Here is a 21,215-nt window from a genome sequence, read left to right on the forward strand (position 1 = left end):
GCGAGGCACCACCAGGGTTGAGTAGTTGACTTCCGTGAGGCAGTTGCAAGAGGATGTAACCCCTCAGTAAGCTGGTGTGGTCATCACGTGAGGCGACCCCAAATAAAGCTACTCCCCTTAAAGTCAAAGGAGATTTTCTGCAGCATCAGTCAAAGGTTGCACAACATCTCTCTGTTCCACGGATAGTCATAAAGAGAAACTCAAAACATCTTAGAGCCTGAATGCGAATCTGGACAGATGTGGCGAGAGTGATACAACTGATCCTTTTAGAGGAATGAATAGCAATAAAATACCACTGTCAACAAGCTTACCGTTTGCGGTAAACGATTCAGAGCAATTTCCTAGTATTCCGGTTTAACCAATCATATCGCGAGAAGACCCAACTCGCTGATAAGAACCCCGCTCATTAGGTTTACCATATCCCCTCCAATTTGCGTATGCTGGGTATAGATGCTTGTATCAAGGTGTAGTTTAGATGAATCAGAGCTTCATCTCATACATTCCGTCACATATATTTTACCGTACATTTCCTATTAGCGGGGAATGGTCGAAACAATCAACTGGACGATTCACGCATTGATGCCATCAAAGGCTTTCCCTGTTGACGCACCCAAAGCCTGCTTGGTTTGTGTGGTTAACAAAAGGTTGTAAATATCTTCCTGGCGTATGTGTCATAAGTAGAAGCATTGACTGCAACTTATTTGATTATAGAAATTCTGTTGGCCACTCCGCGTTGGTTATCTTCCTATGGCTAAGTATATGCAGGGGGCGCACAAGAGAATGTGGGCCTGAGCATTCTCATCTGTCTAACTAATCTAGTATTTGTTAACTATCACTATTGATGAACACCAATTATGTTGCAAGGTCCGACGTAGATGTCACGGTAACATCGATGAGATGCGTTGAAAAAGAACGGAATCAGCCCGTATCCTGCAGATGCGGCAAAGATGCTTTAAATAGCGCTTGTAGTCGTGGTCTTGTAAATTTTCTGTTCATCTTCCATTATCACCCATATCCTACTGGTTTGAACACAAGAGAATGGCATTACCTGAGACACCTTCCCTTAATATAGCCCTAATCGCCGAACAACGGTCAATTTACCACGATCAAGGTTATTCAGATGAGGAATGCGCAGCTCTACCACACAATGGTGAAGCCAGTCACATTCTGACTACCCTGCAAGAACTCGGGCATCATGTCACGCTAGTGCCAGGAATCCAATCCCTTGTCAAACACCTAGCGGCTGGCACAAATAAGGATTGGGACCTGGCATTTAACATCGCACAAGGATTTCATGGGTTAGCCAGAGAAGCCCAGATTCCAGCACTGTTAGACGCCTACCAAGTTCTTTACACGTTTTCTGACGCCGCCACCATGGCACTGTGTCAGAACAAGGTCTATACTAAGGTACCATATTCATTGGCCTATTAGTTTGAAAGCTAAGTCCCAGCTGACTTGTGTGGACACTTAGATTATCCTAGCTCATCATGGGATACCCACAGCCCCATTTTCAGTGATCTCACGGGCGGATCAGAAACTGAGGCTTGATGACCTTAGCGAAATGCTACCGCATTATCCGCTTTTTTTGAAGCCGGTTATTGAAGGATCGTCTAAGGGGATTGGCAAATTTAACAAGGTTACAGAACCTGCAGAGCTGGAGTCGGCAGTCAGAAAACTAAGATCACTACTACCCGACCAAGATATCTTGGTAGAACCCTTTTTGTCAGGTCGGGAGCTTTCCGTGAGCATTCTCGGAACTGGTGTCCAGAGCCGCGTGATTGGAGTAACAGAATTTCTCTGGCAAAACCCCTCCAGCGACAGCGCCCCCGGTAACAGAAGCCATAGCAGTCTAGAGTTTGCTAGCAGAAAAAGCAAGTGTAGTGACACCAACATTCTGATAGTACGCAATGACGCTGGGCTTATGGCTGAGACGCAGGTCAAGGTTGCCTGTCAAGTTGCATTGGACGCTTGGAAAACATTTGGCTGCCGCGATGCTGGGCGTGTCGACATTCGATTCAGTTCCAATGAGCACAATGCATTCCCAATGTTCTGGAGGTGAGTCTTCTCCGGTCGAACTCACCTTAAGGAAAGAGGCTTTATCTAACATTACAAAGCTGAATCCTATTTCTGGCCTTCTTCCCGGCCATTCCCCGTTGGCGAGTAGTGCCGAAGAGAATGGGTTTCCGTACAAGAAGCTGCTGGCTGCGATCATCCAAAGTGCTTTCTCGAGAAAGTCAGCCTGCTATTCTTAGCGAGGAAATTCCTAGTACTGTATCCTGCGCGATGTTGATGTTTCTTAATGTTTTTAAATACGATTCATGAACGAGTGTTATAGTATATGCTACACAACACTTATGGAGATGCTGTCAATTCGCCTATTCATAATGCATATCGTGATTCTATGCTATTGTTTGTTATTTTCATCTGCTCCGTCTCCTGATTAACAACTCTAATAGTAGAACTGTGTCAGTCATATTACCACGAGGCCAAAGGTGCCGGACGCACTACCGTTTCTAACTTAGCAGCAGTAATAGTGTAATACATGGTCAACAAACTGCTATATCAGCTCGCTCTATGGGATGTTCCCAAGAAAGCGAGCTCGGCAGCTTGGTGTCACAGCAGCGGGCCCCGCTACAGCTACACCGGTTACAATAGGTGGTGTATGTTGAGCCAGTATTCCGCACGACATGGGAGTGGCCCATTACCATTAATTCTCCTGACAACGGTTTGAGAGAAAAAAAAAGGTGATGCCTGCATCCCCTTAGGTCCCGCCCCAAAAGAACAGTAGGCCCAAATCATAGCCGCTTATTCGGTTACAGCGACTTGAATGTAATTGGATAAACTGGAAAACGCGCACTTTTCACGCTATGGTCTTGAAAGGGTTGTTGTAATTCAGAGGAAACTTGATCTTTATTGTTTCTTATATAAATATGTTAGAATTGATATGCAATGGAACATCTGATTGACGTCCACTCAATTGGTTTCTATACGAATAAATGTCGTACACGAAGCTCTATCGTCTGCCTGATCAAGCATCAATTCACAACATTCCACCCTCACAAACACTATAGCTTGCATGCTTATTTTTAGTTGCTACAGCTGCCATTGGTCATTATACTCTGGAAGAATTGTGCCTGAGAATTTCAGTCACATCAGTAAGATGGGCTTTAAGCACCATTTCCAAATTGCTCGCCGAGCGCACTTACGCTAAAAAAAGCGAGGAGATGTTAGCTAGTGGGCAGCTTGGGTGGGAGTTGCGTTTATTAAATTGTCATTCAATGTTTACGTATGCGCGCGGAATGCTCTAGAGATGACGACCTAATTTCTTGAAGTTAGCTGTTAAATAGTCGTTGCAATCAGCGGTAGTATCCATTGGCAAACCCGGAAGCCGAACTTATATATTCCTCGCCACAACAGCATTTACTGAGAGCGGCGATTAGCGATTAGAATGGTGACGGTAGCCTAAGCCAGAAGCAGCAGCCCCACTAACTCAAGTGGATTACAATTTGATGCCTTTGGTAGTACTAGCGGGTCCCTGAAAGTCAAATACTTTTCGACCTCGCTGTAGATATCATTTATCGTAATCCTTGACTTTACCTTCCTGACCTCCGGTAGATGATTCCACCAAATAATAATGAAGGTCTGCCAAGACATTTGACCGCTATATATAAGTATAGGATTTTGCGAAGTTGAACTTGGTGACCAGCATTTATCCGAGTATGGCCCTTAGATCAAATAACAAGTGAAATGCAGCCCGCATACTTCCTTTGGCTGCTTTCGGCTGTAGTCCCTATGCGGCGTCGATGTCTGTGGGGAACACTCCTAACCCGTAGTTTCATAGGAGAAAACCTTATCCATGCCTTGCTATACGGTGTTTGACATACACCCTGTAGCTGTGCATATTTTCTTTCTTTTGGCAGGTTAGATAATATTAGGATGAGAACGTAACCAACTGACGTCAATTCCCTCGTATTTAACAACTAGTCTCCCTGCGGTTCTGAATATTGCTGAAAAGCAAATCGAGAATTGTGCAACAAAATTGAGCCAGCCAATAAAATACATGTATTATCGCCATGACTGTATTGGAGCATATGCAGGCTGCCCAGCTGATTAATAGACTTTTTCGTTCATTCCATATGTCGGAATCCTTCTGACGCAGTAATTAAGCTGGCATAGTGGTTGGAGCCATTATAGAACGTCACTCTGCGTCATTGTCTATTTCATCCAGTGTGAGTGTTAACAGATCCTAGTTTCTAGTATATAGACGATGGCATTTTCCTGGATCATCTGTAGTATTCTAGGGTATTGGTTGCAGAGAGTGTTACCAAAGAATCCTTTTGTGTGTAAAAAAGTACCCCAGAAACGATGTCATTCGTCAAGGGAAACGAGTTTCATGCCATTAACTCTTACTTCATTGGGCCTAAAGCTGCAAACCTGCCTGATTTCAGGGCTAATGTCAATATTGTCCTTGGCGAACTGCTCGAAACCAGGCAGCGCTATTTTCCGAATGATGCTGTACGTCATCCTGAAGTCTTCTGTATTTACCGTCAGTCTTCTAAAACAATCATTAGGATTACCCTCCGAAGGGAGTCCGAGAATCGCTCCCCTTCCAACAAGTCAGAGACAACTTCAGCAATGCAATTCAACAAGTAGCACGTATGCTAGGGGATCGCTCCATACCGTTCTGGTCACCTCGATATGAGGCCCATGTGTGCGCCGACTTGACTATGCCCTCCATGTTGGGATATTTTATGACTATGCTGTATAACCCCAACAATGTTGCCCTCGAGACTAGTCCATGTACAACTGTGGCAGAACAGAGAGCGGGCAAGCAACTCAGTGAATTGTTTGGATACAACACCGACGAACGAAAGAAGAACTTACCACTGGCATGGGGCCATCTTACTGCAGACGGTACTATAGCCAATCTTGAATCTATTTGGGTAGGTACGTATGCTTAACTCATCCCACCAGACACATGTCCAAAGCTGAGACGAAGACTAGCTCGAAACCTCAAGTTTTATCCATTGTCTCTGTTTCAAGCAGTAAAGGAAGGGAAACTAAAATTCATTGCCGATACATTTGAAGTAGAGAACTGCAAAGGGGATCTTCGATTGTTCAAAGACATGAGCACCTGGGAGCTGCTTAATCTACGACCGGAGACTATCCTTGAGCTGCCCGAGGCCTTGAAACAGCAGTTCAACATATCGGATCAATTTCTTGAAGAAGCGCTGAAGGAATACAGTATACAGACAGCAGGTAAGGATGCATTGGAGAAATATCATGGAATTGACAAACCAGCGCAATACATGATCGGCAAAACTCACCATTACTCCTGGCCAAAGGGAGCCGGTATGTCGAACTCCATGTCGCAGTTCTACTGAAGAAACAGTAGACTAATAACGTAGCTTTAATGGGGCTCGGATCTGGAAATATGACTGAAATTGACGTCGATTTGGATGCCTGCATCGATACAACTCTTCTTCAAGAGAAGCTCCACGAGTGTGCTAGAGAGGGCCAAGGTGTCTATGCCGTTGTCGCCATTGTCGGCTCAACAGAAGAAGGTGCTGTGGAGAGGCTCAGTGAGATTTTAGAATTGCGGAAGAAGTTCCAAAAGGATTATGGCCTGTCGTTCCTGGTTCATGCTGATGCGGCGTGGGGCGGTTACTTTGCTACAATGTTGGAACGAGATATGGTACGTGCGGAAAATGAGTACCTAGTGCAGAGACCTGTCCAAGAAAGAGTTAGCCATTATGGTCGAGGTTTCATACCATCGTCGTGCCTCGGGAGGAATACGGAACAGGACTTTTTTGGCCCTCAAGCATGCAGACTCCACCACAGTCGACCCACATAAGGCGGGCTACGCTCCGTACCCAGCGGGCAGCCTACTCTATCGTCATGGAAGAATGAGGTGCCTTTTGGCATGGTCAAGCCCAGTTATATCTCAAGGTTCATCGGAGAATATGGCCATCTATGGGATAGAAGGCAGGTATGTTTTTGTGAGCTTATTTGATCGATCGAGAGGTGTTCCCAAATGCTTATATTCCTGCAGTAAACCTGGAGCGGCAGCAATGGCAACCTGGCTTTCCAACCAGACAATAGGCCTCAATCCGGGCGGTTATGGAATGCTGCTTGGTGAAGCAGCATTTACTAGTGCTAGGGTGAGCTTATCATTTACCCCGATATCCGATCGGACTAACGAAGGCCAGCTATCTGCCTACTGGGCAACAATCGAGACTGAGGATTTTATTTGTGTCCCATTCAATAGGCTGGGTCCCGAGAGAATGGGATACGGCTTTCGGTCTAAGGAGGTCGAGGAAGAAAAGCAATGGTTTCGGGATAATGTTCTCGAGAAGGAAAATAAAGACATAACAGCTGAAGCAATGGACAGGCTTCGTGAATTGGGATCGGATCTCAATATCAACGCATTTGCACTGAATTGGAAACATAAGGGAAGCAGATCTCAGAACGGACAATTGCAGGAAGGAGAACTTAACCGTAATATGGAGGAAGCGAACTACTTAATGAAGAGAGTGGTGGAAAAGTTCTCAGTGACAACCGGCGAGACCAACAAAACCGACATCCCCTTGTTTTTAACCTCTACAAAATTCAAACCAGAACTCTATGGGAAATGTGCACAGGTTTTCATGGACAGACTAGGTCTTGATCGGTCGCATCAGGACTTATTTGTACTACGAAATGTGGTTATGAGTCCTCTCCCCACTAAGAAAGACTTTATTGCCGGACTTATGAGGACGTTTGAGGAAGTGACCAATGAGGAAGTGAAGTTCTGCCGTGACCGGAACAAGCGCGGGAACCGGCAGGTGCAGTTTCTTATGCAGGGTACAGATGAGGTGTTTCTGGTTCTGCAAGGCTCATTCCACATTGCACCACTACGTCAGCAGCTTATCCTCACGGCAGAGCTAGATTCCAACCTTCAGCAGCATTATGCGGAGTTGAGAAATCGATACCCTAGGGATGCGATTATATTGGAATCCTTGGACGAAATTGCGCTTGAGGACAAGGTAGAGAACCTAGCCCATGACAGAACCCAGGATTTCCAGGGAAGGATTCACAGAAAGGGACATGTGTAAGCCCTCAACAAGGCTGTTGATAACGCAGGTAACTGACGCTGTACAGAAATAACGAGAGTCAGGGAGTGGTGAGGTTAACGCGCATTATTAAAAGCCGGCCGATAAACTCTTCTAGTCACGATCCTACATACCCTCAACAATACATGCCATTCTACCTCTACGGTTCTGCAAAAGAGAAGCACATCTCCCACATGCTCCTTCGGGCTCCCAATATTGCCCTCTCTGCCAGCAATGTCGCGCTCAGTCCGGAGCTTGACCAGGCCATTAGACCTCATCTCCCGGAGGGTTTGATACTCACCTTATCAAGCATTCCAGAGGTGTCCGTCCAACCATGCATGATCAAGAACCAAGACATACCTCCATACTTTTTCTTCCAGCGCAAGAAACAGTTTAAGGTGACTGTTTGGAGGGATCCCAGGAGCCCAATAGCGGAAGGTCCTGGGTTGTTAGAGGGACTGAGAAACCCCATTGGCAGCGGCACCATGACGTTGGGAAACCATGTGGACGTGGATGCAGAGGAGGTCAATCATAACCCAGCTGACTGTCTGAGGATTGACCCCACCCCATGGCAGGATTTTGATCGAATCGGGGACATTCTCGATGGTACTTACGACTGTCCATGAAAGGTCACTGGGGAACCGGGGGTCCAAAAGCTGGCTGCGAACTTGCGCTTTCTCTGCCGACTGGGTTATCATTTCGCTATCTTGGTTCTCATTAAACGGGGCTCAGAAGTACCGTTTCAATTTGAAAATATCCCCCAGGAAGGGCATTTGTAACGACAATAAACCGAAACCCATGGGTCAGGTGGCGTCTGTGGATGGCAGCGCAACATTGAGTATGAGATCGTGGCAAGTTGATGTATTATTTGATGAGCTATGTCGAGAAAACTCATCCATGCCACCAAGACCTAAATTGAGCTCATGATGGTTGGGTAGACAATAGGGATATACTGCGCACCTGAAAGAATCCCCGTAACTTTGAACGAAGCGTTGAGAAAAGGAAGGGATGTCATGTAGAATAGTTTAGAAGTAAGACAGGTAGATATAAATGTTGTAGAACGCAGAGCCTGAAAGATAAGCATCAGCATCTCAGGCGGTAGATCGCTTAAATCCGCCACTAGGAAGGAGAGTTGAATCGATCAGCTCTAACAGTAGTAAGGGTCTCCTGTATAGCTAAATGCTTTGCCACTAAATAATTTTTGCATGCAAAGAATTTGTCAATGAAGGCAAAAGCTTAGATTTCGATTGAGACACACGAATACAGATACTATTCAGGGAAAACCAGGAACCTTGAGTAGACCAAAGTATATTTACCGGTGACTCCAACCTCTGGTGTATATTTCTTTGAAGATGCACTGATTCTGTTTCTTTTAAGTACAATCTTACAAGTTCGCCCGTCTCTCCGGCTCAGTTCTCGGTCCTGGCTTGAGTCCATCGAAGAAGTCTATCAATTCGTGTGTTTCTTCGAAAGAGGCAATGAGACTGATATACCCATCCGGTCTCAACAGAACCAAAGCGCCGTCCTCCTTGCTGATTCCACAGCGCTCATACACATGCCCGTGACCCTTATGGTAGCTCTCATCATCGGCATACACAGTCCAGTAATTCCACCCATCTTCATCGCTCCACGGCCGGAAGGCTGGATGAAGATCCATCAATTCGACATCAGCACGCCTGGCCCCATGGATTGTGATTATCTCCAGACCAGAACTTTGCGGAAGATGTGAGGTGAACCAATCTCCCAGGAGATTGAAGCGGCCGAAAGCAATTTCTTGGGAAATGTCGCCCGGGAAAACAAGCAGGCGGAAACGGCCGTCACTGGTGAATCGGTGATATGCTTGGATAGGCACCGCGTCGGATTGATTGACCATCTGAAAATCAGGCAGACGTTTTCCAGGTGCCAGGTTCGTGGCTCGAGGGTGAGACAGCGTGTGAAATTGTTTTGTTTTCACGATGAGCGACGGCGGATACTGGATCTGAATCCCCGTAGTGAATCTCTGCCCAGCCAGATACGCCTCGAAGAACTCATGGTGGGTGATATCCCTTCGGATAAATGACTCCAGGTACTTTCGGTCAAAGTCAATGAGCGCCTGCGCGATGGGCCGACGCTCGGTCTGGTATGTTGAGAGCAGGGCCCGGCTCGCCTTTTGCTCCAGACAATACCGCAGCTTCCAGCCGATGTTGTATCCGTCTTGAATGCTGGTATTCATCCCCTGACCTGCTTTGGGAGAGTGAGTGTGGACTGCGTCGCCGGCCAAGAAGATCCGGTCATGACGGGCGAATTCATCGGCCACTCGCTGCCCGACGCAGTACGCCGACCACCATGGGATCCGTGCAGCATCGAGGGTGTAAGGTGCCAGGATTGCTCGGGCGGCCTGGAGAAGATTCTCTGCCGTGATGTTCTTGGCATCGATGGATGTGTGCCGATTTCCTCCGTCCATGCTGATGTATAAGCGGACGAGTTTGTCCTCCCGTGGGACTCCCATGACGGTCCCCACGCTGGAATGGACTACAAACACTTTGCGAATATCCGGGAAGTCGGTCTTCGGCACCAAATTCATCACCCCTAGCCAAACCCAGACCCTCATCAGTGATCAAACCTCAACGGTCTCGGTGGAACGATCCATCACTCACCCCAGGTGGAGTCGGTCAAATCTCCCGAGAACCCGATATTGAGATACTTGCGCAACCAGCTGTGCGCACCGTCCGCTCCAACCACATATTTCGCTCGTATCGCCTCTTGGACGAGGGTTTCCCTGTTCTGTACCGTGATGGTGAGAGGATATGCGTCGGGCTCGTCTTTCGTCAAGGGGGCGATTTGCAAGCTGACGGGCTGGGTGTTCCAACTGACTTCGACGGTTTTGTGTTTGTAGAGGTTTTCCACCATGACACGCTCAATTTGTCCTGGAAAAGGGAGTCAGCCGGTGACCTAGCTGCCTCCAACAAGAATCACGGTTCATGCCTTGATCCAGTGTTACCTCTCGCGCCTTACCTAGCTCCTCCACCTTATCTGGGATGGTCATGGTCCGTGTAATCACCCCATCCTTGCCCAGGTTCCACAGGACGATCTCTTCGCAGGGCTGGCAATCGTTGAGTACCGTGTCGCCAATACCGAAGGAATCTAACACTTCGAGCGAGATGCTTTTCAGACCGTCCGCTCGACCGGTCTCGAGCGGTGCCGGCTTCCAGTCGATTAATCGCACGCGCCGGTTGCTGCCGTTGAAGGAGTTTGCCGTGGTAAGCCTTTTGCGCCTCTGTTAGCCTACTCATCCTCACCCAGCAGTTCTGAGGAAGAGAAAAATAGGGTAGATCGCAACACAGACCCTGCTGGCCCGGCACCAATGATCAAGACATCGACATGATCGCTTGCGTTCGCCATGGTCACGTGGGCTTGGAAGCAGATTCGCTAGACGCCGTGAAGTTCTATGGTTCGAGAAATTAGGGTACCATGGATTCGATAGCGACACTCTTCTTACTATAAGCCGCTTCTCCTGCTGGTGGTAATTGACCAATACGGACGCTCCGTGGCGCTTTCGGACCGACTGTCAGCGCTGACCGAGCCGACTCCGAATAGTCGGCCTGGATAGTGTAGTTCGCAACGCAGACGTTGGCTCTCGTAAAGGGAATGAAACAACCGATGGTAGCGTAAAAAGTATTGATTTTACGGTAGTGGTGGTAGTGCAATAAACAGCTGGTATGAAACATCGGGACTTATATATATGGAAGAGAAACGGTTGGACACCGCTTTACCATTACTAGTTTGGGAACTACTCGTATCTTGCATACCAATGAGAAAGAAATGAGGGTCTGGTAATTCTCATCTAGTAGCCTACGGGATACCTTTATATATATGCTATCGGAAGGGATCCCCCTGAAGCTATCCAAATTGTACGATATCAAGGGTTGGGCCGGATTTGGCATCCCTGGCGCACATATCCTGTTGTAGGAGAGGATCTATACGGAAGGTCAAACAATCTACCCAATGGATAAGCGGTAACTATGTCAGTATAATCTCTTATTAGGTGCACAGAATTCTAGAAAGTTTTCACCATTCGCTTCGACATTTGGCATAAACGAGGTAATGGGATATTGGAGAGCGCGTGTATTCCATCTAATTACTATATGCCAGCTTTCAAAGTCTCCAGAACTGAATCAAGCTCCGTGCAAAACTCTTGAACTTCTGCAACAGTGTTGTAATGCACAAAACTAACCCGGATGAGACCTTCAGCGCCCAGTCCCAGCACATCATGCGTTGGTCTCGGAGCCCAGCAATTTCCAGACACAACGCGGAATCGCCCCCTCTGATTGACCTTGTTGGCCACCACCATAGACGAGTGTCCTATCACCTCAAATGTGATCACCGGCACGCGCTTCCCTGGGTCCGATGACTTCTCGCCGAAGATGCGAAACACCCGGGGCCGGCGTCGGAGATACGCCAAGAAAACATCCTGGAGCACCGTCTCCTGGGCAATGATGTTTTCCCAGCCCACCCGTTTCAGGTATCGGGTAATCGGCACCAAGGCTTCCTCAAGCTCGAAGGAATTGGCACCGAGACGCAAACGCCAGTCCAGACCCGGCATCTCGCTGAGGAAGAAGTGGCTGATGCCCGCAAGCGCGCGCTTCTGAGCGCTACGCCGGCCGTACAGTTGTGCGACATGGGGTCCAAAAACCTTGTACCAGCTGAAGCAGTAGAAATCCACATCCAGGGCCTTCACGTCAATGGGTCGGTGCGGGGCAAATGCCACTCCGTCCACAACGATGACCGCGCCGGGAATCCTATGAACCAGGTCGGCCACTTGGCGGATTGGATGGATGGTACCCACAACGTTAGAAACGTGGTTGCAGGCTACCAGCCGGGTTTTCGGCGTCAACAGTGGCCTCAATGTATCGAGTGACAGAATCGGATCGTCGCCGGGTGGTGGGGCCCACCATTTGATGGCGATGCCCAAATCCTTAGCGAGGGCAAGCCACGCCGCCGCACTGGCTTCGTGACACAGAATGGAAACGATGATCTCACAATCCGAATTGAGCAAAGGCTTTAGTGCCTGGCCGAGGGAGCGAAGTAGGAAGGTAGTAGATTGGCCGAAGGCTATCAGGATTAGTTGATTGGCACCTCTAACTGGGAAAACGGCCTTCGTCTGTGACATGATCTACGGAAGTACTCACCTATTTCATCGGGGTCGGCATTCATGAATGCTGCGAGCTCGGCGAATCTATCTTGAAGTCGCTGCGTTTTCGCGGCACTCGCCGGATCATCACGACCCAGCTCATAAGGGAAAGAGGTCATGTATCGGTGTGTGCTCTCAGCAGCCTCCCGATGCAACACAGTCCCTGCAGCATTGTTGAAAGGTACGACGCCGTGGTGCAAGGCTGGAAACTGCTCTCTCAAGCTTTGAACATCAATGACATCCGTCACGGGCGCAGTACTCGCTACCGATGTGATCGGAGTCAGCACCAAGTCGGCCCCGATTAGAAACCTCGAGTTGACCAGATGTGTGATGTTTGCTTCCAGGGCCGCTTGAACTCCAGCACTCGGGTCCAAAGGTCCCTGAAACACCCCAATTGGCTCATCATCGGCTTCAAGCAGGTAAAGCAGCGGAAACAGTACATGTTTTTCTTTCTTTGTGGCAACTGATTGTTGGAGGCGTGCGAGCCATTCTTGCCGAGAGAGGGGTTGAAGTTCAAATCCGAATTTCTCTTGGAGAAGGGTCCACAGAGTTTTGAATCTCAGGCCATCCAGTACCTTTGTGACGGGTTTAGAGTCTTCCTCAAACACGCTGTGCAGAATCACTTGCGCTACTCGGGTGATGTCAGAGATAAAGAGCCAGCTGTCTGCTTCATCCCCGTTATAGAAACCAAGTTCAACAGACGCAGCGATCAGTCTCCAGATAAAGTCGGATTGATTTGCGAGGCCTTGCTCAGAGTCGCCGATGATGAACCCCGGTTTGACGATTCGAACATGCCGAGCCTTGGAGCCTTTTTGATTGGCGAATCTACGGACAATCTGTTCAGAAACGGCCTTTGATCGTGCATAGCCGGATCCTTTCAGCGACTTCGTCGCATTTTTCTCGTCGTCGCTGTCGTCGAAGCTGAGCTGCTGCCCTCCTGATACAAAGACAAAGCTATGCAGGGGTTCTTCGCGATTATGTACTGCTTTCAGCAGCTCGACCGTCGGCGAGACATTGGTCTTCTTCAATGTCTCATAATCCTGACTGTAATGCACCTTAGCGCCGTTGTGGATGATCGCGTCAATACTCGGAGATGCTTGGCCCTGCAGCATTTGCCATTGAGGATGACTTAATCCAAGCTGTGGTTGTGTTAGATCACCGTGCCAAACGTGGAGTCTGGTACGATACGCATCCTGCCACCAGCCCGCCGAGATTGCTTTCTGCACGAGACGTTCTCGAGCATGGCTCTCCGACGATCCCCGGACTAAGGCATAGACGTGCGTGTTTGGTCGAGCCAACAATTGGTGTAGGATCTCAATGCCAAGGAAGCCAGAAGCTCCCGTAAGAAAGACTCTGCTGCCATTCATTTCCAGAGAATGTTGGTTGGGGGCCGGCAGATTGGATCTTAGTGGAATGCGGGTTTTATTCTGCCTATTCAGCGGCTGCCCCTGACCTATTCCGAAGCCGCGACTCGTGTTTGCATCAATCAAGGAAGCAATTGATCGTACGGTGGCCCTCGAGCTGAGAATATCAGCCATTGGGACTTGGAATCCAAACTGTTCGGTAAGGAACATCGACAGGGACATGATCTGGATCGAGTCAATGCCGCCTTCCTGCAGGTTGAAATCGCGTTCTTCGTACTCTCGGCGACGAGCCACGTTGTCGCCCGTGACAATCTTGGCGTACTCGCGAGCAATCGTCCTAGCCGTCGATTCATGAGCCAGCAATTCGTTGCTCAGAGTATGCGGCTTTGACAATGCCTCTGAAGGTCGGCTCTGCATGTCGGAGATCCACTTGGCGACTCGACCCCGGTCAAGTTTCATGGAGCTGTTGTGTGGCAGTTCATGGACCACCAGCAATTCATTTGGAATCATGAATTCTGGTAATCGTGAAGACAAGAAGCTTCTCATATGAGTGATCGTGATGTTCTGATCATATCGTAAGGAGAGCTGTTTGCCGTGACTGTTGCCGCCGCTGGTCTTTCCGGCTTGCACCACAGCTACTATCCTGTCTTTGAAGAAACCTGTTTTGACAAGGACAACGACGCATGATTCTACACCGGGGAGCCGGCTCAAGTGGTGCTCAATCTCTCCCAGTTCGATGCGCTGACCGTGATACTTGACTTGATCGTCAGTGCGACCAACGAATTCTAGCCGACCATCCAGGGTGTCGACACTGTACCGGAGCAGATCACCCGTCCGATAAAATCGCCGCACAGGAGTCATCAAGTCGAGTGCCCAAGGAGGGCTCTCGATCACAGCTGCTTCAGTCTTGCCGGGGTCATTGATGTATTCTCGCAGCAAGCTGGGCCCTCCGACGACGAGCTCACCTACGGCTCCAAGTGGGACCAGTTGGTTCGGGTTACTGGGGTCAACGAGGACGCAGATTGAATTATCGAGCGCATAGCCCAGAATTTCTGGCCGTTCGGCCAAACGCCCAGCGACACAAGGCCCGGTCTCTGCTGGCCCGTAACCCTGATGAAGTGAGATGCCATCGATTGCTTCCCATTTTCGGGTCACCTCCTCTTTGAGTGCTTCTCCGCCGAATATCAGTGTCTTGAGGGTTGGGAATCCAGTAGGTTCCAGGAGATTTGCCAGTGACGGAGTAATAAGAGCCAGTGACACGTCATATTCCGCACAAAACTTGGGAAGGTTAAATCTGCGATCTTCTTCGCTCGGAATGCAAACGCAGCCGTTGAACGCCAGCGTAGTGAAGATATCCGTCATGAAGATGTCCCATGTGGAGGCAGCGAACTGTAAGGTTCTCGCACCATGGTACTGGAAAGCTCTGCCCTCGGCCACCATTCGGGTAGCGACCGCGCCGTGCTGGATGACAATTCCCTTGGGCTTCCCAGTTGATCCCGACGTGAAGATTACCACCGCAGGGTCCTCGGGGTGCACTTGAGGCAACGAGGTGTGTAGTCCGGTATCGTTCACCACGTAGTGCACGGTATCCGCCGAGATGGGTACAACGGTATCGACAGAACCTGCAAAGATCGAAGCTTGAGCAGTGGAAGCTACAATCACCGTTGTACCTGTCTCTTGAATAATTTCCCGGGCCCGAGACTGAGGTTGTGAAGGATCAATCGAGGCGACCACTCCCCCAGCCCTGAGAATTCCGATAATCGCGACAACCATCCATACACTTTTTTCAAACGAAAACGGGACATATTGGCCCTTGCGCACACCTCGATGCAGGAGCTGCCTCGCAACATTGTTGGAAAGCTGGTCTAGTTCAGCGTAGGTGAGAGATCCATCCCACCCCTGCACAGCAGGCGCCTGAGGAGTAGCTCGAGCCGAGTCGAGGAAGAGGTGGTGCAAACACTTTCTTGCTTCAAAGAACGGTGCGGTAATAAATGAGCTGATGGCTCGCTGATCCGCTTTGCTGATCGGACGCTTGTAAAGTAGAGGATCTGCAGTCCTGACTCTGGTATTGATTTCCAATAGTGTCGTCCACAAGGCAGATGCAAACTTGGTAGGCACCGACGACTGCTGAGTGTAAAGGCGGAGATCTCCTGCACCTTCTTCCGACCAGTGGAGAACATAGCTGAAATCATTGCTGGGGTGATATACGGCGGTGAAGTCAAGGGCAGTATTGACTCTACTGCCATGTTGTGAAGGATCATAGGTCACATACTGTAACTGAGGCCCGCTGCTTTGGGCAAAAGCTGTCGGGGTCGTGGACCACTGAGAGACCACAACCTGTGTGGAGGCTCGCCTCCTTGAGTACCCCGAAGGGTCGGATTTACCGATAATTGCAAAGGCGACTGTATCAGAAACCGCATATTGGTGTAGCAGTATTGCCCAGGTCTTGATGAGCACATTCTGCTCTTCAATGGTCGATCTCGGCGCATCAAGTGATGCGTAAGGGAGGGATTTTGCCAGTCCGGTGCGGGAGTTGGCCGTTTTGGATCTGGGGGTCAAGACGGGCAGATGTGTCAATGGAACGTCGATGCTGGACTCGTCGCCAAATTGCGAAGATTGTCGCACAGTTCCGTTGATCTTCGAGAAAGCATTCTCGACATCGTCGTCTAGTTCCTCACGGTGCAACATGATGTAAGGAAGGACGAAAAGTGGTAGCAACCACGGTGTTACAGGTGCTGTGTATGGCCCTACAGATTCGTTGGACCTGTAGGTGCGCGAAGTCTATTTCATATGCACCTTCAGCTGTGTTCCGACCTATCAGGGAGGGCCAGAGCTCGTTGTTCGGCATGCAGCCCTGATATCGGCGTTCGGGGCGACTGTTCGGCCAATCCACTCCGAGGGCGACTTGGGCCACTTTTCGGAAAAGTAGGCTGGCATTCAAAGGTAATCGCCGATGGCAAGCGCAAGTCGTCCGGCCCTTGCCTACAGACAGATTCTCCGTCGATTGATTGCATAATTGCTAGCCTGGGGATGGTTGAAGAAAACCGTACGGTGAGTGAGATAAGGTGTCGCCAGGTTGTAAGAGATATTATATGGCTGAAGTCTTTTGCACCTTGGAGCTAAGGAATCACACCTGTCCTCTACATACATGTATGTATTTGCACCACCACCACCACCGCCGCCAGCAGTAAAAGCTCCCACAGATCTCCACCCTTTTGGAGAGGTTATCTAATATTTGAGCACCGCTATGGATCACTGCGAGATCAAAAATAGTAGAACGAAATATATCCTGCTGCTCTATAGATCTCCTCCGAGCCCCTGTCGGCCGATGATATGACTTTATTTAGATAGGAAGTGAGGAATGATACAGTGGTTATCCACGCCTGTCCTGTCAATCAGTGCAGACTCTGCATAGCAACCATTTCCCAGTACTTCCCCCGCTCCCCCATAAGCTGTTCGTGGGTTCCAATCTCCAATAACTTGCCATCCTGCAACACGCAAATCACATCCGCATTCTTGACGGTACTCAGGCGATGCGCCACCATGATTGTAGTTCGATCCTTTCTGATGGCATCCATGGCTTCTTGGACAATAGCCTCCGACTGGCTGTCGAGTGCCGACGTGGCCTCGTCAAGCAGCAGGATCTTGGGTTTTCGAAGAAAAGCTCGCGCAATGGCGATGCGTTGCTTCTGGCCTCCACTCAGCATGCTACCCCCCGTGCCGACCAAGGTGGATAGTCCATCCCTTTTGATGCGATGAGTTCATGTGGAAAGAGATTACTTGAAGGATTTCAGGGGATTACTTACGGAAGGGACTGCACAAATTCAAGAATATTCGCTTGTTTACAAGCCTCCAGAATCTCGTCATCGGGAACTTCCTGCCCTGCCAGACTAACGGCGATATTATCTCTGATTGTGCCGGAGAATATAATAGTTTCCTGGCTCACGAGCGAGATATCGAGACGGTACTCGTCCACATCCCGCAGTTTGATATCTTGCCCGTCGATGAGGATCCGGCCCTGGTCTGGATCGTAGAAACGCTCGAGGAGTGAAACACATGTACTCTTTCCACTTCCACTTTGGCCGACCAGGGCCAGCGTTTGACCGGGCTCCACTGTGATGTGGAGATCTTCCAGGGCACGTCTCGTTGGTCGGGATGGGTAGGTGAATGAGACATGCTCGAATTCCACCCGACAAGCGCTAAAATTCTGCTGGGTTTGATTCTTCTCTGTGGCTGCCTGGGTGGGCGGTGGCTTGGTCGGGACGATGTTATTGATTGTGGGCTTGAGGTTCATAATATCCTGAATCTCTCGGCTTGCATGCATGGCCTTACTTGCATCAGGGGCATACGTGAAAATAGACCCGGCGATTTGCGAGCCGGAGATCAGACTGACAAAGCAGATATAAACCTGGAACGTCGAGTACTCGTGGCTTGCGATTAGCGTGCCACCATACCAAAAGGCAAGGGCTGCGCAAAGATACACAATCGACGCAGATGCGGCATACAGGGCGGAGGCCAACAAAATGGAGCGAAGGGATTTCGCGGCTTGTTTTGCCAAAATACCGTCATAGCGGGCCAGAGCATGCTCCTCGAGCCCCAGCGACGCAACAGTTCGCACCGTACGAACCAACTCTCCTGCGTATGCTGCCGATTCTATCCCACTCTGCCGGACCTTGCTGTCGAATGTTGATAGAACTTGCAAGCGCAGCCAGCCACAAGCCACCACGATAGGAATGGTTGCAGTGCAGACAAGAGCCAGCTTCCACCCGATAGCCAAAGCGAGGACAATGCCTGCAATGATCGTCGAGATGAAAGTCAGAATCCCGCCCAGGACCGGTCCCCCCATACCTGCAAGATCGTTGGTGCTCTTTGAAAGAACGCTGGAAAGCGCGCTGGGCGAGTTGCCCGGCACGTCGAAAAAAGCCATATCCTGCACCAAGATAGACCGAAAGCACACCTCGCGAACTCGCCGGGCCAGTTTTTGGGTTGCGTACGATAAAGTAATCTCGACGCCCATCCAAAAGAGAAAGGTGGTACCGGTCAGCATGACATAGAGTCCAGACCAGAAATCGACTTCGGATCGGAGTTGTGAATACTGTGGAGGGGCGAAGCCGATCACTGTCAGGATCTTCGCAAAGAATACCGATTGCCTGCGGGGAGCAACAAGGTTGGTCTCAGTGATAGTAAATGGGAAATCTAAACAGAAACTCACACTGGTATGGTTAAGCCCGCAAGTATTGCATTTGCGAGCCCAAAGAGCAGAACCTTCCAATCTCTCTTGCTGAGACGTGCGATGAATGAGATGGTTTGCAGTGGACTCAGTTTATGTGATTCCCTCTGTGTTCCCTCCTCTTGAGCGGCCGATGATAGGGCAACCTCTTCCGTCCGTATGTCTTTCTCATCGACATATTCAGTATTGCCACCATAGGGGGAATCATCATCATCAATGGACAAGCGTGTGCCGTCCGGTGTCTTGTGGTCATTAGTATCTCCAATCTGCTGCTTCTGTACCAAGGCGGCATAAACCCCGTTCCGCGCAATGAGCGCATGGTGTGTACCCTCTTCCACCACCTTTCCTTGGTCAAGCACGATAATGTGATCCGCGTTCTGAATCGTCGATAGCCGGTGGGCAACTATGATGGTCGTCCGATGCTCGGCTGCCGCATCCAAAGCTTTCTGGACCATTGCCTCGGACTTGGAATCGAGAGCAGAGGTTGCCTCATCGAGAAGAAGAATTTTAGGATCTCTGATTAGGGCACGGGCTATTGCTACCCGCTGTCTCTGCCCTCCGGAAAGCTGAAGTCCCTTTTCTCCCACGTGAGTGTGGTAGCCGTCTGGCAAAGCGCTGATGAAGTCGTGGGCGTTGGCCTTTTTGGATGCTTGAAAAACCTTTTCATGCTTTTCGGACTCCGACAACTGACCGACAATGTCAGAACACCCGTAGAGAATATTTTCCAAGATTGTGGCGTTAAAAAGAACCGGCATTTGATCCACGAGGGAGATCTGGCGTCGCAGCCAGCGAAGGTTGAGAGACTGAATATCACGTCCATCCAGCACTGGCTGAAGTGAGAAAAAGGCGGCTCCGACGGAACTGGGGGCTACTTACAGACTGCTCCACTGGTCGGTTCGTAAAAGCGTTCCACCAGTCCCAGAATACTGCTTTTCCCACTCCCTGACGAGCCTACAATGGCTGTCTTCTTCATTGCAGCACACCTCAGAGACACATCATTGAGGATATCAACGTCATCACGGGAGGGATAGACGAGGCCGACGCGGTCCAAGACAATGTCACCCACTACGGTAGAAGGCTCTTCGCCTTCCTTCCTCAGTGGATCTTGCGGGGACCGCCTCGCGATTGACTTCAGAATTTCCCCCGTGATTGCAATACCAGAGAGCAAGGCCTGCGCGGAAGGGGCAATTCTAATAATGGCAAAGGACCCGATCGTTACGGCCAATGTCGTCGCGCTTACTTCAGCAACGGACATCTGGCCTCGGGTCAGATAGATCGAGCCAGCCCAGAAAGCAAGAGCGTAGATCAGATTCGGCATGGCATTCATCCAAGCAATCATCCCTGCCACCATGTTTTCTGCCTTTCGGTCTGCCTTGGCGGCCTGCTCTAGCACGGTCAAATAACGCTGGGAGAGGAGGGTTTGGATTCCGAACGCGGTGACATGTTTGATCGCGGCGATGGCCTCCTCGGCAATCCCGGCAGCCTGAGTATACAGGTCCATCGCCCGCTTGTGATGCTTCACCATATACGCCCCACCCAACGTCTCCGTCACGATCATGATGACAAAGAAAGGGCTGATGATCAACGCGGTCTTCCAATACATGATGAAGGCCACGACGAACGCAGCGCAGAACGTTGCGATAGCGGTCAGCATCACCGCCAGCTTGCTCGTGACCGCTTCCTGGACTGTTCCCATATCCGACATGATGCGACTCGTTATCTCGCCGGGGCCCAGGAGATCAAAGAAAGCCATATTCTGGCGCAAGATGGCGGCGAGGTATGTGGTCCGTAGGGCCCGGGCAATGCGTTCTCCTGTGTAATAGAACCCCACCGTCGCGACGTAGGTGAGGACAAAAAGGCCGATGCTGAGATAGACATAGTACAGACTAAACGTGGCGGTTTTGGAGCGCAGTTCGGAAGCGGGAACGGTTCCTGCGGCGAACCCATCGTAGACGCTGACGAGAAGACCGTAGATAACCTGCCGCATGAATTCAGTTACTGCATGGGGGCGCAAATTATGAAACTCTCCATCATGAACTGACCGGAACGAGCGGATTCAAGGCGCCCGCAAGGACAGCACATATCGAGCTAACAGACAAGATAATTCTATCCGAAACCGTCGCGTACGCAAAGACATTCTTGCGTTGTTCCGCCTCTCCACCAAGACCATTCAGCTGGCGGTCAAGGATCGCTCGCTGCCGCTCGTCCAGGCGGGCATCGTCCTGCTGTGAGACCATTTGCGGCGGCGTCGTTCTCGCTCGGCAAGAATATTGAATCGACAATGAGACCCGGCATGAATGCAGTTAGAAGCGAGAGGCGGGGGGAGTCTAGGGACGAAATAGGATGTGTTGGGACAAACG

At 50.0% G+C, this 21,215-nt stretch overlaps 5 protein-coding genes across 5 annotated transcripts; 2 read left to right on the forward strand and 3 right to left on the reverse strand.

Moving 5' to 3' along the window:
• Nucleotides 1-1,038: 1,038 nt before the first annotated feature.
• Aud_006836 (D-alanine--D-alanine ligase family protein) lies at nt 1,039-2,059 on the forward strand (the record flags this gene model as incomplete). Its single annotated transcript, XM_043291733.1, has 2 exons — nt 1,039-1,407; nt 1,472-2,059. The coding sequence occupies 2 exons, from the start codon at nt 1,039-1,041 to the stop codon at nt 2,057-2,059; spliced, it is 957 nt and encodes a 318-aa protein (XP_043147668.1).
• A 2,306-nt stretch (nt 2,060-4,365) lies between these two features.
• Aud_006837 (uncharacterized protein) lies at nt 4,366-7,717 on the forward strand (the record flags this gene model as incomplete). The annotated part of the gene is made up of 7 exons (XM_043291734.1): nt 4,366-4,515; nt 4,572-4,947; nt 5,005-5,352; nt 5,409-5,695; nt 6,096-6,161; nt 6,210-7,090; nt 7,210-7,717. 7 exons carry the CDS (start codon nt 4,366-4,368, stop codon nt 7,715-7,717), a joined length of 2,616 nt encoding a protein of 871 aa, XP_043147669.1.
• A 758-nt stretch (nt 7,718-8,475) lies between these two features.
• Nucleotides 8,476-10,472, reverse strand: fmpF (phenol 2-monooxygenase fsqG; the record flags this gene model as incomplete). Its single annotated transcript, XM_043291735.1, has 4 exons — nt 8,476-9,659; nt 9,728-9,997; nt 10,056-10,336; nt 10,417-10,472. 4 exons carry the CDS (start codon nt 10,470-10,472, stop codon nt 8,476-8,478), a joined length of 1,791 nt encoding a protein of 596 aa, XP_043147670.1.
• Nucleotides 10,473-11,211: 739 nt separating this feature from the next.
• Nucleotides 11,212-16,313, reverse strand: fmpE (nonribosomal peptide synthetase-like enzyme fsqF; the record flags this gene model as incomplete). Its single annotated transcript, XM_043291736.1, has 2 exons — nt 11,212-12,182; nt 12,260-16,313. The coding sequence occupies 2 exons, from the start codon at nt 16,311-16,313 to the stop codon at nt 11,212-11,214; spliced, it is 5,025 nt and encodes a 1,674-aa protein (XP_043147671.1).
• Nucleotides 16,314-17,020: 707 nt separating this feature from the next.
• fmpD (ABC-type transporter fsqE) lies at nt 17,021-21,092 on the reverse strand (the record flags this gene model as incomplete). Its single annotated transcript, XM_043291737.1, has 5 exons — nt 17,021-17,369; nt 17,432-18,775; nt 18,838-19,681; nt 19,732-20,833; nt 20,898-21,092. The coding sequence occupies 5 exons, from the start codon at nt 21,090-21,092 to the stop codon at nt 17,021-17,023; spliced, it is 3,834 nt and encodes a 1,277-aa protein (XP_043147672.1).
• Between the last annotated feature and the right edge of the window lie 123 nt (nt 21,093-21,215).

Source organism: Aspergillus udagawae (genome assembly GCF_001078395.1).
Source record: "Aspergillus udagawae IFM 46973 DNA, scaffold_5, whole genome shotgun sequence".
Lineage (NCBI taxonomy): Eukaryota > Fungi > Ascomycota > Eurotiomycetes > Eurotiales > Aspergillaceae > Aspergillus > Aspergillus udagawae.